Source organism: Pristis pectinata, chromosome 38 (assembly GCF_009764475.1).
Source record: "Pristis pectinata isolate sPriPec2 chromosome 38, sPriPec2.1.pri, whole genome shotgun sequence".
NCBI lineage: Eukaryota > Metazoa > Chordata > Chondrichthyes > Rhinopristiformes > Pristidae > Pristis > Pristis pectinata.
In genome coordinates this window covers 5,995,976-6,011,301 of record NC_067441.1, presented here as the reverse complement: position 1 = coordinate 6,011,301, position 15,326 = coordinate 5,995,976, and the positions used below count along the sequence as shown (strand labels likewise).

Below are 15,326 nucleotides of genomic sequence, written 5' to 3'. Positions count from 1 at the left end.
TGCTGAGGGAGCGCCGCACTGTGGGAGCGGCGGTACTGAGGGAGCGGCGGTACTGAGGGAGGGGCGGTACTGAGGGAGCGCCGCACTGTGGGAGGGGCGGTACTGAGGGAGCGACGGTACTGAGGGAGGGGCGGTACTGAGGGAGCGCCGCACTGTGGGAGGGGCGGTACTGAGGGAGCGCCGCACTGTGGGAGGGGCGGTGCTGAGGGAGCGCCGCACTGTGGGAGGGGCGGTACTGAGGGAGTTCAGAAGTTGGAGGAGCTGTCATTAAAATGAGATGATTAATAAGCGGCCTGATTCCCCTCTGTTGGAAGGGCAGAGAGCTTTCAGTTCCTCACTTTGCCCTGCTGTCAACATTTATCCCACAACAACTACTCCGAGGCCAGATAACTGGTCATTAACTCAGTAACGGAAACTTTAATGGAGATAGCTGTCCGCCTCGGGTTACCATGTCGCAACGCTTGACAGAAGAGACCCATCACATTAAACAGTTAAAGGTCTCAACGTGGTCTGAAAGAAACCGAAAAAGTTTTTTTATTGAAACAGAAAGTAGCAATAAATCCTGAAAACAAATTACCTTTGCTATTTTTTAATTTTATGCACAGTTTGGGTGTGCAAATAGGTTTTTTTTGCAGGAATAATGCAGTTTAAATGAATTTTAAGGAAAAAAATTAATTGGTCTGGGAACAAGTGAGAGGGAATTACTTCTGGGTCAGCGGTGGGCGGTTCATGTGGGAGGTACAACATGGCAGTAGAGCGCAGCGAGAGTAAGGTAGGTTCCTGCCGCTGGTTAGTGGCGACGCACCCTGTGCTCTGCAGAGTTTGCCGCGGGCGAGCTGAGCTGCCGGCAAATTGCCTTTAACTGCACGTCAGATCCCGCCTCGGGCTCTGCTAATTTCCGAAGTACACCGCCCCTGTGCAGACAGGGGACGAGGGCCCTTCCCCCCGAGGCCATAAAACCGACTGCAGTCCCACTTGCCGCCCCTTCCGTTTACCAAAGGTTCTGCCTAGTCATGGTGTGACCGGCGCCGCCCGCCCGCTGTAGTTCCAGTAAATAAACATAGATCAGTAGAGCACAGGAACAGGCCCTGTTGACTATGACACCGATATAAACTAATCCCCATCTGTCTGCACATGGTCTATATCCCCGTATTCCGTCTAAATACCTCCTAAACGCTACTTCCACCATCTCCCCCGGCAGCAAGTTCCAGGCACCTGTAAAAATACAACTTGCCTCATAAATCTGCTTTAAACTTTCCCCCTTTCACCTTAAACCTATGCCCTCTAGTATTTGGTAAAATGGTCTGTTATTGTCACATGTACTGAGAGACAATGAAAAGCTTGTTTTGCATACTGTCTATACAGATCATTTCATCACATTAGTGCATTGAGGTAGTACAAGGGAAAACGATAACGATGCAGAATAAAGTGTTACAGTTACAGAGAAAGTGTAGTGCAGTCAGACAATAAGGTGCAAGGCAATAATGAGAATGTGAGGTCAAGAGTCCATCTTATTGTACTAGCAGACTGTTCAATAGTCTTATAACAGTGGGATAGAAGCTGTCCTTGAGCCTGGTGGTACGTGCTTTCAGGCTTTTGTATCTTCTGCCCGATGGGTGGGGGGGGGAAGAGGAGAAGAGGGAACATCTGGGGTGGTGGGGTTTTTGATTATGCTGGCTGCTTTACCAAGGCAGTGAGAAGTGTGGACAGATTTCATGGAGGGGAGGCTGGTTTCCGTGAACTGCACACAATTCTCCAAGTGCAACCTATCCAAAGATTTATACAGCTGCAACGTGACTTCCTTACTCTTGTGCTCAGTGCCCCGACCGATGAAGGCAAGCACACCGTACGCCTTCTTGACTATCCTATCTACTCACGTGGTTTAAGACTGTTTCATCTATGCCTTTGCCCCGTGACTATTCCAGGCGTCTTCTGCCTACCCTTCTGTATTCCATTCTCCACTGAGTCACACAGTACGGAGACAGGCCCTTCGGCCCATCGAGTCCGTGCCGAGCATCAAACACCCTTTTACACTAATCCTACGTTTTTTTTTATTCTCCCCACATTTCTCATCAGCTCCTCCTCCCCCACCACCCCCCCACCCCAGATTCTACCCCTCGCCCACACACTGAGGGCATTTAACCTACCAACCTGCACGTCATTGGGATGTGGGAGGAAACCGGAGCACCCGGGGGGAACCCACGCGGTGCAAACCACACACACAGCGCCGGAGTTTGGGATTGAACCCGGGTCTCTGGAGCTGTGAGGCAGCGGCTCTGCCCGCTATGCCACTGTGCTGCCTGTGAGTTAAGTTTATATCTTCACCCACTATCCTTTTCTTCCTGACTCCCAGATCACCAATGGATAATCCTCATCCATGTTCCCAATTTTCTTTCACTTTTGCTCTATGTAACCTCGAGGTCCTCAGCCCTCCCAAGTAGTCTACGTAGACTTCAGTAAGGCCTTTGACAAGGTCCTACATGAGGAACTGGTTCAAAACCTTCAAGCCCATTGGATCCAAAATTGGAATATTAGATGCAAAATTGGCTTTATAGGAGGTGTAGAAACCTGTGACGAGTGATGTACGACAGAAATTGGTGCTGAGACCATTATTGGTTTTAGTATTGGTTTATCACTGTCGTGTGTACCCAGATGCAGTGAAAAACTTAGTTTTGTGTGCCATCCATACAGATCATTTCAAAAACATAGGTAAAAGGTATAGTGTTACGGTTACAGTTCCACAGAAAGTGCAGTGCAGGTAGACAATAAGGTGTAAGGGCCACGACGAGGTAGATTATGAGGTCAAGTTCATCTTCAACATCCAAGAGTCTTATAACAGTGGGATAGAAGCTGTCCTTGAGCCTGGTGGTACATGTTTTCAAGCTTTTGTATCTTCTGCCTGATGGAAGGGGGGAGAAGAGAGAATGTCCAGGGTGGGAGGGGTCTTTGATTATGTTGGCTGCTTTCCCGAGGCAGTAGGAAGTGTAGACGGAGTCTACTGCCTGTTGTGTACGTTAATGATATGGGCAAGAACTGGGAAGTATGATTAGTAAGTTTGCAAAAACTGTTGTTGATAGTGAAGAGCAAAGTTTTAGGTTACGAGAAGATGTTGCTCAGTTGGTAAACTGGGCAGAGCAATGCGGATGAAATTTAATCCTGCGAGATGGTGCAATCTAAGAGGTAAGGTATCTTTATTAGTCACATGTACATTGAAACACAGTGAAATGCATCTTTTGCGTAGAGTGTTCTGGGGGCAGCTCGCAAGTGTCGCCACGCTTCCGGTGCCAACATAGCATGCCCACAGCTTCCTAACCCATACGTCTTTGGAATGTGGGAGGAAACCGGAGCACCTGGAGAAAACCCACGCAGACACGGGGAGAACGTACAAACGTCCTTACAGTCAGTGGCCGGAATTGAACCCGGGTCACTGGCGCTGTAAAGCGTTACGCTAACCGCTACACTACCATGCCTGCCCTATCTAGCAGAGATTAATAAGGGTAGGACACAAACAATAAATTGGAGGGCCCTAGGGAGTGTTGAGGAACAGAGGGATCTTGGTGTACAATCCCAAGGATCCCTGAAGGTGGCAGAAGGGTACAGGATACCTGCCTTCATCAGCCGGGGCATAGAGTATAAGAGCAAGGGGTTGGGCGGTTATGTTACCGTGGTATAAAACATTGGTTTGGCTGCAGCTGGAGTACTGTGTGCAGTTCTGGTCACCAAACTATGGGAAGGATGTGGTTGCTCTGGGGAGGCTACAGAGGAGATTCCCCAGGGTGTGCCTGGGTTGAAGTGATTCAGTTATACGGAAAGGCGGGTCAGACTGGAATTGTTTTCCCTGGAGCAGAGGAGGCAGAAGGGAGACCTGATAGAGGCACACAAAATTAGACAGGGAAGTTCTTCCCGTGTGAGAGACGTCAGTTTATGTTAAGGTGGATGTTTAAAGGGGACCTGAGGGAGAATTTGTTCCACTCAGCGGATGTCTGACAGAGTCAGAGACAGTACAGCATTTTAAGAATTATCTGGGCGAGCACTTGAATCGCCGAGGCATAGAAGGCTGCAGGCCAGGTGCTGGTCAGTACACTATTGGTAAGGTTGGCGCAGACATGAAGGGCCGATAGGCCTGTTCCTGTGCTGTATGACTCTGATCTCCATTCTTCCCCCAGTTCCAGTCCCGTAACCTATCAGGCATGGCCCAGAGCTCTGCCCCCTCTCTCCTCCTTTGGAAGGTTCTGCAACACCCACCTCTTTGCCTGTCTGAAGATCCACCCCCCCACCCCACCAATTAAAGGCACCACACCGATGCAAGTTGTTGTTGTTTGCAGCTGGAATTTGCGGTGCAGATGAGCTGCGAGAGCTGTGCCAACGCGATCAGGAACGCCCTGGCTGGAATCGATGGTGAGCAACCCCCCCAAGCCAGCCGAATTCTGCCCCCTTTGCAGGGCTGTCCCCAAACTCCGGACTGGATCACTGTTCCCAGGCGAGACCAAGGAAACCGGGCTCGTGTTGAGTCGGGGGGAGGGGGGTGGGAGGGGACAGAAGGTTACGGGCCGATGTGAGGGTTGGGGAGGGTGTTTCTGCTGGCGAGGGAGTCTACGGCAAAGGGGGCAGAGCTGGGGGAGTTAGGCAGGCAGTGGGACTCTGTACAGGCAACCAATCCGTCACTTAAAATCCAACAAGGAGTTTTGTTTTACCCGGGTATAAGATCATGGTGGGGGGGGGTGCGGGTGGGGGGCTCAGGTCCAAGATATAAAAGAGGACCCAAGGCAGGGAGGTAAGTGGGCAAGGATCTGGCAACTGGAGTATAATGAAGGAAGATGTGAAATCGTTCATATTGGCAGGAAAGTGGTGAGAGATTGCAGAGCTCTGTGAGGTAGAGGGATCCGTGGGGTCCTAGTGCCTGATCCACGGAAGGTGAGTATGCAGCTACAGCCAGTAATTAGGAAAGCTAATGGAACGTTATTGTTTATCGTGAGTGGAATTGAATATAAAAGCAGGGAGGTTATGCTTCAGGTATGTAGGGCACCGGTGGACGGTAATGGTCTCCTTGTTTGGAGAAAGATGTTAATACAATGGATGAAGTTCAGAGAAGGTTTACTAGACAAATGCAACAAACAAACTGCTGGAGGAACTCAGTGGGTCGAGCAGAATCTGTTTGGGGGGGGGTGAGGGGTGAAGGAATTGTCGATATTTTAGGACAAAACCCTGCACCAGGATTGGACTATCACCTGGAATGGGCAGCTGTTCTGAGTAAAGTTTGACTTGCCCCTACAGGGGGAGAGGGGGCTTGATTGCAGCGTACGAGATCCTGAGGGGTCTGAACAGGGTGGGTGTGGAGAAGGTGTTTCCTCTTGCGAGAGAGTCCAGAAATAGGGTCACCATTTAAAAATAAGGGCGGTCCGGTTAAGATGGATGTGAGGCAAATTTTTTCTGATGGACCCTGGTTTGGAGAGTATGGATTATGAGGAGAGACTAAGGGAGCTAGGGCTTTATTCATTGGAGAGGAGGAGGATGAGGGGAGACATGATAGAGGTGTACAAAATATTAAGAGGAATAGATAGAGTGGACAGCCAGTCCCTCTTTTCCAGGGCACCAATGCTCACTACAAGAGGGCATGGCTTTAAAGTAATGGGTAGGAAGTTCAAGGGAGATATCAGAGGAAGGTTTTTTACCCAGAGAGTGGTTGGTGCATGGAATGCGCTGCCTGGGGTGGTGGTGGAGGCAGGTACATTGGTCAAATTCAAGAGGTTGCTAGATAAGCATATGGAGGAATTTAAAATAGAAGGGTATGTGGGAGGAAGGGGTTAGATAGTCTTAGGTGAGGTTTAAAGGTTGGCACAACATTGTGGGCTGAAGGGCCTGCATTGTGCTGTACTGTTCTATGGTTCTATGACCTGAGTGTTTGGAACTGTTGGATCTCTCCTCAAAGGACGGTGGAAGAAAAGTCTTTGACTGGTTTTAAGGCAGAGGTAGGTGCTTGACAATGAAGGGGGTGAAAGGTTACTGGGAATCATATTAGTCAAGGGGTAGAGCCAGCTTGAGGGGCCAAGTGGCCACCTCCTGCTCCGAATTTGTAGGATGCAGATTGGGCACCTCACAGACTGTGTGGACCTTGGCGATGAGGAAGGCTAATACTGCAGACCATCCGTCTCTGCTCACTGCTGCCTCTGCTGACGTCTCTGAATCTTTGCAGGAATCCATTCGGTACAGATCAACCTGAGTGAGGAGCAGGTCCTCATCGACACCACACTGACCTCCGGGGAGGTGCAGGCGCTGATCGAGGGCACGGGGAGGAGAGCAGTACTGAAAGGAATGGGCACCAGCACCCTCCGTAAGTACCATCCGCAGGGGCTGGGTGTCTGTGATGTCCCTTCCCTGGGAGTGTGTGATGGGACAGTGTGGAGGGAGCTTCACCCTGTGTCTGACCCCAGGAGTATGTGACGGGACGGTGTGGAGGGAGCTTGGCTCTGTGTCTGACCCGTGCTGTTTGACCATAGGGGACCTTGGCACTGCGGTGGCGATGCTGGGGCCAGAGGGACCAGTCCAGGGCGTGGTGCGCTTCCTGCAGCTGTCTGAGCAGCAGTGCATCATCGAGGGGACCATCGACGGCCTCAGCCCCGGCCTGCACGGGCTGCACGTCCACGAGTTTGGGGACCTCACCAACTCTTGCCTCAGGTAAAGGCCCGGAACAGTCTCCCCCCACCTTCCCTGCCCCCGCCCCCACCCCTGGTATTGTGTCTGTATCACCCGATCCTGACTCCCCGACTGCAGACGGACTGGTGCTCCATCCAGCAATGTCATTGTCATCGGCGACGACCACCTCTCCCTCCCTGCCCTGTGGGGAGGGGGCTGCCCTGCTGCTTGAGTCCACCCAGGCACTCCTGCCCCTGGTGTGTGGACGAGCGACTCGCCTAACAAGAACCGGCTGCCATCTCTCAGCACTCGTGTCCATCCCCAAAAAGAAGCTGATTCCGAATTCTCGGACACTTTAGGGTGGGAATTGTTAAGGGTCCAGGTAATTGCTTTATTAAGATAAGATATCTTTATTAGTCACATGTACGTGAAACACACAGTGAAATGCATCTTTTGCGAAGAGTGTTCTGGGGAGAGCCCGCAAGTGTCGCCACGCTTCCGACACCAACATAGCATGCCCACAACTTCCTAACCCATACATCCTTGGAAAGTGGGAGGAAACCGGAGCACCCGGAGGAAACCCACGCAGACATGGGGAGAACGTACAAACTCCTTACAGACAGTGGTCGGAACTGAACCCGGGTTGCTGGCGCTGTAATAGTGTGTCACATGTACCAAGATAACAGTGAAAAGCTTTTGGCTGCGTGCCATCCAGACACATCATTCCGTACATATGTACATCGAGGTAGTACAAAAGGAAAACAGAGTGCAGAATATAATGTTACAGAGAAAGTGCAGTGCAGGCAGACAATAAGGTGCAAGGGTCATGACGAGGTAGATTGTGAGATCAGGACTCATCTTTATTGTTTAAGAGTCTTGTGACGGGGGTGGAATCTGTCTGTGGGTCTGGTGGTGCGTGTTCTGCCCGACGGGAGAGTGGGGACGAGAGAGCGACCAAGGTGGGGAGGGGTCCTTGATTATGTCAGCTGCTTCCCCAAGGCAGCGGGAAGTGTAGACGGAGTCAGCCGGGGGGGAGGCTGGTTTGTGTGACGGACTGGACTGCGTTACGACTCTCGGTCTTGGGCAGAGCAGTTTCTGTACCGGGCTGTGATGCCTTCTGTGGTGCATCAGTACACGATCTGGGCATCACAGGACCACAGACTGACCACTCGCTCCCTCTGAGTCTCTTCCTTGGGGTCAACACCCACCGACCCGACCCTCGGGATGACCGCCCTTCCTCTGGATGGCAGGCAGGCTGTGCACAGCAAGATCCCACTAATTTTCTGGGAAAGTAGTGGGGTGCAGGGCAGGCTATCCCTTTGAAGGGGAGAATTCTCCACCAGTGTCCCACGCCCCCTCCCCAGCACAGAGGGTGGGGTAAGTGGGACAGGCAGATCCTGGGTCGCAGACACACTTTTGACTCAGGACATCGTCTGCACCACACCCTGGGGACTGGCTTGTTGTGGGGACAGGGAGTTCTGGGACAGGACTGGAGGAAGGGGATTGGGGGTTCCCCGGGTCCTAAGTCCCACCTCGTCACCCATTCACCTCTGCTCCTCCCACAGCTGTGGTGGCCACTACAACCCAGGGAAGAACCGTCACGGCGGGCCGTTGGACGCCGAGCGGGTGAGTGACTCCCACGCGCGTCCCCATGGCGCGTAGGCCAAACACGGGCTGGCTGGTACACAGGTCCCGCTGCTTCCCCGCACCAGCTCTCACTTTGGCCCATGGCCCTGCTCCTGGTCGTTGTGTATGACTCTCGCCGTCCGACTCCTCCCACTGTGGCCCCGCCCCTTTCTGTAACCCGACGCTGACCCCCTTTCTGTGACCCCATCCCTCACCCCCTTTCTACAGCCCTGCCCTTTTCTGTGGCCCTGCCCATACTCTTTCTGTAACCCTGCCTTTTGGTAGCCCCGCCTTATGTTGGTGGCCCCGCCCCTTTATGTAGCCCCACCCTTCAGTAGCCCCGCCTCCTTTCTGCAGCCCTGCTCCAATTCAAAGAATAGTCGAGCCATTCAGCTCATCGAGATCCATACTTGCTCTGTATCAGTCTGATCTGGCAGGTCCCTCTCCCCTTACCCCGAAGCACTGCGGTTTCCTTCCAATTCCAGCCGCCTTATGAACACTCATTCACGTTTCTCAGCCCTTCATTAACTGGAACCGGTTCCTCGATCTGTATTCTGATTCTAAATTCCTCCACCAGCTCCCTGCTCAGCCTCTATTCCAGAGAGGACGGCCCCACCTTCTCGACTCCCTTGCTGCTCGGATTCCCTTCTGCACTCTCTCTCCAAGGCCCTCCCAAAGTGCGGAGCCCGGAATTGGACACAGTCCTTCGAACCGGTGATTTCTAATTCCGGCCTCTGGATTGCCCCTCAGTTCCCATTACCTCTCCCCTCCCCCCTCCCTCCTCAGGACTGAGTGTGCATTAGGACGAAGCGGTGGGTTGATCTCCTGAGTTTATGGAGGGTGGAACGAGGGAGGCCAGTCGTAAAAGAACCAGGAGTTTGAAGTTGAAATAATTGCCCCTCTCGCTCTAACCCTTCACTCCCAGGAACCCCACCACCTTCCCCTCCCTTCCCCCTGGTGAATCCGGACTATGTTCCGCCCTATGACGGTCCCATTCCCCACCCCTTCTCTTCCAGCATGTCGGTGACCTGGGGAACATCCACGCCAATGAACTGGGGAGAGCCACCTTCCGTATCCAAGACGACCGTCTCAAGGTAAGCAGGCAGGTGTCTGCCCACGGCCGCCTCCGCTGCCTGGTCACGGCTTTTAAGGGGCTTGGATGGGCACATGAACGAGAGGAAAATGGAGGGATATGGGCCTTCTGTAGGTAGGAGGGATTAGCTCTGTCGGCACAACATTGTGGGCTGAAGGGTCTGTTCTGCGCTAAATGGAAAATTAGCAGAGCAGCCCCTGGTGTTCCGCCCGGACAGTCTCCAACCTGGCGGCATGAACATTGAATCCTCAAACTTCTGGTAACCGCTCCCCCTCTGACCCTTTCCCCCGTTCTTTCTGCTCATCCACCCGCCCCCATGTCCCCATGTCTTTCCCTTCCCTCCCTCCTCCCCCCACTCTCTCCATCTACCCATCACCCACACACCCCCCTCCCACCGGTTCCCCTCCCCACCTTCCAACACCTATCACCTCCCAGCTGACATCATTCCCGTTCTCCCCCCCCCCCCGCTCCGGATCCACCTATCACCCACCAGCTCTTGCTTCCATCCACCTTCTGATACCAGCTATTTCCCCTCTTCCTTTCCAGTCCAGATGAAGGGTCTCGACCTGAAACGTCGACTGTCCACTTCCCTCCACAGATGCTGCCCGACCCGCTGAGTTCCTCCACCCCCTGTGTGTTGCTCCAGACTCCAGCATCTGCCGTTTCCTTGTTCCCTGTTATTAACTCACCAGCCTCATTCTCCGGAGGCCCCACATGTACCTCAGCTGCCTTCTGCCCATGAATCCCTCGGCAGAAGCTCCTTCCCAGTTGTACCTACGAGGATCCTTCCCCTCCCACTCCAGACCAGGAGAGATGTCCTTAACCCTGGCACTGGGCAGGCAACACGACCTCCGGCACTGAGAACAGTGTCCCTTCCCCTAACCGTGCTATCCCATTCAGCCCTTGTGCCTTCTCCACCATTCAGTACGATCATGGCTGACCTTTAGCCTCAGCACCACTTCCCTGCAACAATCCTATCGTCCTCCGATTCCCTTAATGTCCAAAAGTGTATTGATCTGTGTTTCGGATATACTCAACAACTGCTCCTCCGCAGACCTCTTGGGTAGAGAATTCCAAAGGTTCCACAATACGCACTTGGAGTATGTGTACAGTTCTGGTCACCCTGTTACAGGAAAGGTGTTATTAAACCAGAAAGAGTGCAGGAAAGGTTTACCAGGATGTTGCCCAGACTTGGGGGCCTGAGTTACAAGGAGAGGTGGTGTAGACCAGGACTTTATTCCCTGGAATGTAGCAGATTGAGGGGTGACCTGACAGAGGCGTATAAGATCATAAGGGGCATAGACAGAGTGAAAGCACATCGTCTTTTTCCCAGGGAGGGGGTGCTAAGAATAAGGTTTAAGATCAGAGGCGAGAGATTTAAAGGGGATATCGGGGCAGTTTCTTCACACAAAGGGTGGTGCGTATTTGGAACAAGCTGCCAGAAATAGTGGTTGAGATGGGCGCATCAGCAACATTTAAAAGCCATCTAGATAAGTACATGGATAGGAGAGGTTTAGAGGGCTCTGGGCCAAATGCGGGCAGGTGGGACCAGCTCGCTGGGCAACACAGTCGGCATGGATCAGTTGGACCGAAGGGCCTGCTTCCGTGCTGTATGACTCTATTCATTTCTCTCTCTCCCCACTTGAATGGCTCCCTTTGCCACGGTGCTATGGACAGTCTTCCCGCAGTCCCTCTAGAGGGAGCAAGAACCTTGTACCTGCCGGACTACCCTCTGGATGCCTCCAGCTGCCTGTCCTGCAATCGCACCGTCCTGTCCCTGATCATTCACTAATTCACAGGATGTTAATGTAAGGAATGTGACTTCCTCCTGGAATACCACGACCAGGAATTCTCCCCCAGCCCGGTTTGGAACCCTGACTCCAGCTCACCAACTCCGAGTCGAAGTTCCTCGAGCAGCCAAACACTTGCTGTGGACATGGTGTCCGTTTTACCACATCGGGGTCCACCAGTTCCCACAGGATGCAATCAGAATCAGGTTTATTATCACTGATGTATGTCGTGAAATTTGTTGTTTTACGGCAATGGTACAGTGCAAGACATAAAATTACTATAAATTACAAAATAAATAGTGTTTTAAAAAAAGGAATAACGAGGTACTGTTCTTGGGTTCATGGACCCTTCAGAAATCTGATGGTGGAGGGGAAGAAGCTGTTTCTGAATCATTGAGTGTGGGTCTTCAGGCTCCTGTACCTCCTCCCCGATGGTAGTAATGAGAAGAGGGCATGTCCCGGATGATGAGGGTCCTTAGTGATGGCTGCCGCCTTATTGAGGCACCGCCTCTCGAAGATGTCCTCGATGGTGGGGAGGGTTGTGCCCGTGATGGAGCTGGCTGAGTCTACAACCCTCTGCAGCCTCTTGCGATCCTGCGCATTAGAGCCTCCATACCAGGCGGTGATGCAACCAGTCAGAATGCTCTCCACCGTACGTCTGTAGAAATTTGCAAGTCTTTGGTGACAGACCAAATCTCCTCAAACTCCTAACGAAGTAGAGCCTTCTTTGTGATTGCATCAATGTGTTCAGCCCAGGATAGATCCTCCGAGATGTTGACGCCCAGGAACTTGAAGCTGCTCACCCTTTCCACCGCTGACCCCTCAGTGAGGACTGGTGTGTGTTCTCCTGACCTCCCCTTCTGGAAGTCCACAATTAATCAACTACAACACATCACCTTCTCAGCCTTCTGTTCTAATTAAGTAATTGTATTTAAACACACAGAACTTCCTCCTACTAATTAGCAACTAATCGGAACAGACACCACAATCCCCGCACTTTTCTGTCTCTCCGGAAGAGATTTATCCGACATGATTTCCATGTTGACTCTGCCCAATCCTATTATTTCCCAAGCGTCTTATTCTCCCTTCCTTCAACAGTAGATTTTAGTATTTTGCCTTCGATGATCCCAAGATGGTCATTGGTGAATCCCATTGGGATTTCGGGAAAAATTCCCTGTCCCAGAGAGCAGGGAGAACGTGGAGCTTGCTCCCACAATTTGAAGTGATCAGGTAGCAGGAGCCTGGGTATCAACACACGGGAGAGGGAAAGGGAGGAGATGGTTCGTGGGGGGAGAGGGGAGGGAATTGGAGAGAGTGGCCAGAGGCCAGAGTGGAACCACTAGCATCGAGCAGAGGGGCCGAGTGGTCTACTTGCATGTTGTTACAATTGAAGGTCTTGGTGACTGGGGTAAGAGAGGGGACCGGGACCCAGACAGGGTGAAGAAGGTGTTGGACACACTGACCTTCATCGGTCAGGGCGCCGAGTGCAGGAGTCGGGACGTCACGTTATAACTGTACAAGTTGTTGGTGAGACCGCAGTTGGAGAATTGTGCTCTGTTCTGGTCGCTGAGCTACAGGAAGGACGTCCTTAAGCTGGAAAAGGTGCAGGAAAGATTCACCAGGATGTTACCGGGACTGGAGGGCTTGAGTTATAAGGAGAGGCTGGGGCAGAGCGAAGGAGGCTGAGGGGAGACCTTATAGAGGTTTATAAAACCATGGAGGGTATAGATAAGGTAGATAGTCACAGTCTTTCCCCCAGGGTAGGGGAGTCTGAAACTAGAGGGCACAGGTTTAAGGTGAGAGGGAAAAAATTTTTGGGGGACCCGAGGGGCAAGTTTTCACCCAGAGGGGGGTGGGTGTGTGGAACGAGCTGGCTGAGGAAGGGGTAGAGGCGGGGACAATTATAAGGTTTAAAAGGTACATGGACAGGAAAGGTTTAGAGGGATACAGGCGAAACACAGGCAACTGGAACTGGCTCAGGTAGGCAGCTTGGTTGGCATGAACGAGTTGGGCCGAAGGGCCTGTTTCCGTGCTCTGTGAATCTTGGACCCCGTGAGAGGTGCCTCGTGTTCTGGTCACCACCCGTACACCGCGACGCAACATCCCGCTGGCCGAGCGCACCAGATCTGTCGCTGGCTGCGACGCTCCCCGCAGACCTCGGGGGTGGGGGGGGGGAGCGGTTGTTGGGGAGGGAGAGGTGTAGGGGGCTCAGCTCTCCAACTTCGGCCCTTGGTCATGCGCGCTAACTCTGCCCCCCCCCCCCCCCCACGCCGCAGGTCTGGGACATCATCGGCCGCTCGGTAGCGGTGGACAGCGGCGAGGACGACCTGGGGAGGGGAGGTCACCCTCTGTCAGATGTCACGGGGAACTCTGGAGAGAGGTAAGGTCACGGTCTGAACCAGGCGTGGCGCCTCCGACCCCGCCCCCCCCAACACGCCCTCGCTGCCCCTCCCGGAGTGTTGGGGGTGGGGGCCACAGAATCAGCGACGTTTCTGACCCCAGAGAACTGTTAGCTGGTCTAAAGCAGGTGCACCTTCATCCCACCCCCATCCCCACCCCCCTGGGGGAGGGTTCTGCCTCTGGACAGTTCCCTCCCCTCCCTCCACACTCCTAAACCCTCCCCCCCAGCGTATGACCCCTGCCGATCACCCTCCCTGCCAAGGTTCGTTGATGCTTCCTGCTCCCCTGTCCAGCCTCCCGCGATGGGGTACACCTCAACCCCGGCCTTGTAACTGGGACACCCTTGGACATACCCTCCGCACCCTCGCTGCTGCTGATCTGTGCTGACCAGATCCCTGCCCCGGGAGTGTGTGACGGGACGGTGTAGAGGGAGCTTCACTCTGTGTCTGACCCCGGGAGTGTGTGATGGGACGCTGTAGAGGGAGCTTCACCCTGTGTCTGACCCCGGGAGTGTGTGACGGGACGGTGTAGAGGGAGCTTCACCCTGTGTCTGACCCCGGGAGTGTGTGACGGGACGGTGTGGAGGGAGCTTCACCCTGTGTCTGACCCCGGGAGTGTGTGACGGGACGGTGCGGAGGGAGCTTCACCCTGTGTCTGACCCCGGGAGTGTGTGACGGGACGGTGCAGAGGGAGCTTCACCCTGTGTCTGACCCCGGGAGTGTGTGACGGGACGGTGTAGAGGGAGCTTCACCCTGTGTCTGACCCCGGGAGTGTGTGACGGGACGGTGTAGAGGGAGCTTCACCCTGTGTCTGACCCCGGGAGTGTGTGACGGGACGGTGTAGAGGGAGCTTCACCCTGTGTCTGACCCCGGGAGTGTGTGATGGGACGGTGTAGAGGGAGCTTCACCCTGTGTCTGACCCATGTTGTCTGCACCAGTACCTGATTGTGTTCCTTGTTCTCCCGTGAAGTTTGGTGTGTGGAATCATCGCTCGCTCCGCCGGACTGTTCCAGAACCCGAAGAAGATCTGTGCGTGCGATGGGGTGACCCTGTGGGAGGAGCGAGACCGGCCTATTGCGGGGCCCGATCGGAAGAAGCCAACAGAGGCGCCCGCGGCCAACCTCTGACCCCCTCGCCCTCTGCCTGACCGGAACGTCACCGGACATTGTCCTGTCCTTGGGCAGCCGAGGCTGTGGCTGACCGAGCCTGACCCCATCCTCCGTATCCCACCTCCCTCCCACTGCCTTGCTCTGACCTCCAGGTACCACCTGGTCCAACCAATCAGGAAGCAGCTCTTTCCCGATTGGCTCACTTGGTCTGCCTTGAAGGATATATTTTGCCCAGTGTTTTTTTTCTGAGGCCCCAGCCCTGTGTTTCTGGCGCCTGTTACTTCTCCACAATTATTCGCCCACCACCTACGGGACATCCCAAACTGGGATGGATCTGCCCCCAACCCCGGGTCCAATGAGAAGCGTCTTCTCATTCTGGAGAAGAGCAGTGGGGAACAAGGGCCGTCCCCATTGGCCAGCCCCTGCCGTCCATTCCAAGCTGCGCCGGCGGTGGTATAACTCCCATCCAGTGCAAAGCCCTGCGTTATTAACCCCTTGCGTGCTGGAGGTTGGGAGGGGGGTGCAGTGGGGGGGGGGGTTAACCCTTTCGGTCAGGACATGCCTCTGTTAGTTTCTGCCGCCGCCCCCGAGGTTCAAGCTGACTGCTTTTTGTATGAGTCCTTCCAATAAACGATGGTTTGAATGCAGCCTCTTCTTCCCCCCCCCCCCCCCCCGT

At 53.8% G+C, this 15,326-nt stretch overlaps 2 protein-coding genes across 3 annotated transcripts in view; both read left to right on the top strand.

Moving 5' to 3' along the window:
• LOC127586898 (RNA-binding protein 4-like) overlaps positions 1-6,259 on the top strand; it is a 19,476-nt gene extending 13,217 nt beyond the window's left edge. Inside the window, exons 3-4 of the transcript XR_007958728.1 lie at positions 4,326-4,398; positions 6,194-6,259. The gene's annotated coding sequence lies outside the window, so the exon portion shown is untranslated. The remainder of the gene's footprint in view (positions 1-4,325; positions 4,399-6,193) is intronic.
• On the top strand, positions 717-15,326 carry LOC127586899 (copper chaperone for superoxide dismutase-like). Of its 2 annotated transcripts, XM_052044920.1 has the most exons (8): positions 717-772; positions 4,326-4,398; positions 6,194-6,331; positions 6,498-6,675; positions 8,199-8,259; positions 9,276-9,353; positions 13,419-13,522; positions 14,512-15,326. In XM_052044920.1, exons 1-8 carry the CDS (start codon positions 746-748, stop codon positions 14,666-14,668), a joined length of 816 nt encoding a protein of 271 aa, XP_051900880.1. In that variant the 5' UTR covers positions 717-745; the 3' UTR covers positions 14,669-15,326. The 2 variants fall into 2 exon arrangements, with proteins under 2 accessions (XP_051900880.1, XP_051900881.1); XM_052044921.1 differs by lacking the exons at positions 13,419-13,522; positions 14,512-15,326 and adding an exon at positions 11,030-11,338.

Bases quoted from the DNA above. Each gene is read 5' to 3' on its own strand.
- LOC127586899 (XM_052044920.1), top strand. From the start codon at position 746: ATGGCAGTAGAGCGCAGCGAGAGTAAG. The intron at 773-4,325 runs GTAGGTTCCTGC...TGTTGTTTGCAG, and splicing joins TAGAGCGCAGCGAGAGTAAG to CTGGAATTTGCGGTGCAGAT. The intron at 13,523-14,511 runs GTAAGGTCACGG...TCTCCCGTGAAG, and splicing joins ACGGGGAACTCTGGAGAGAG to TTTGGTGTGTGGAATCATCG.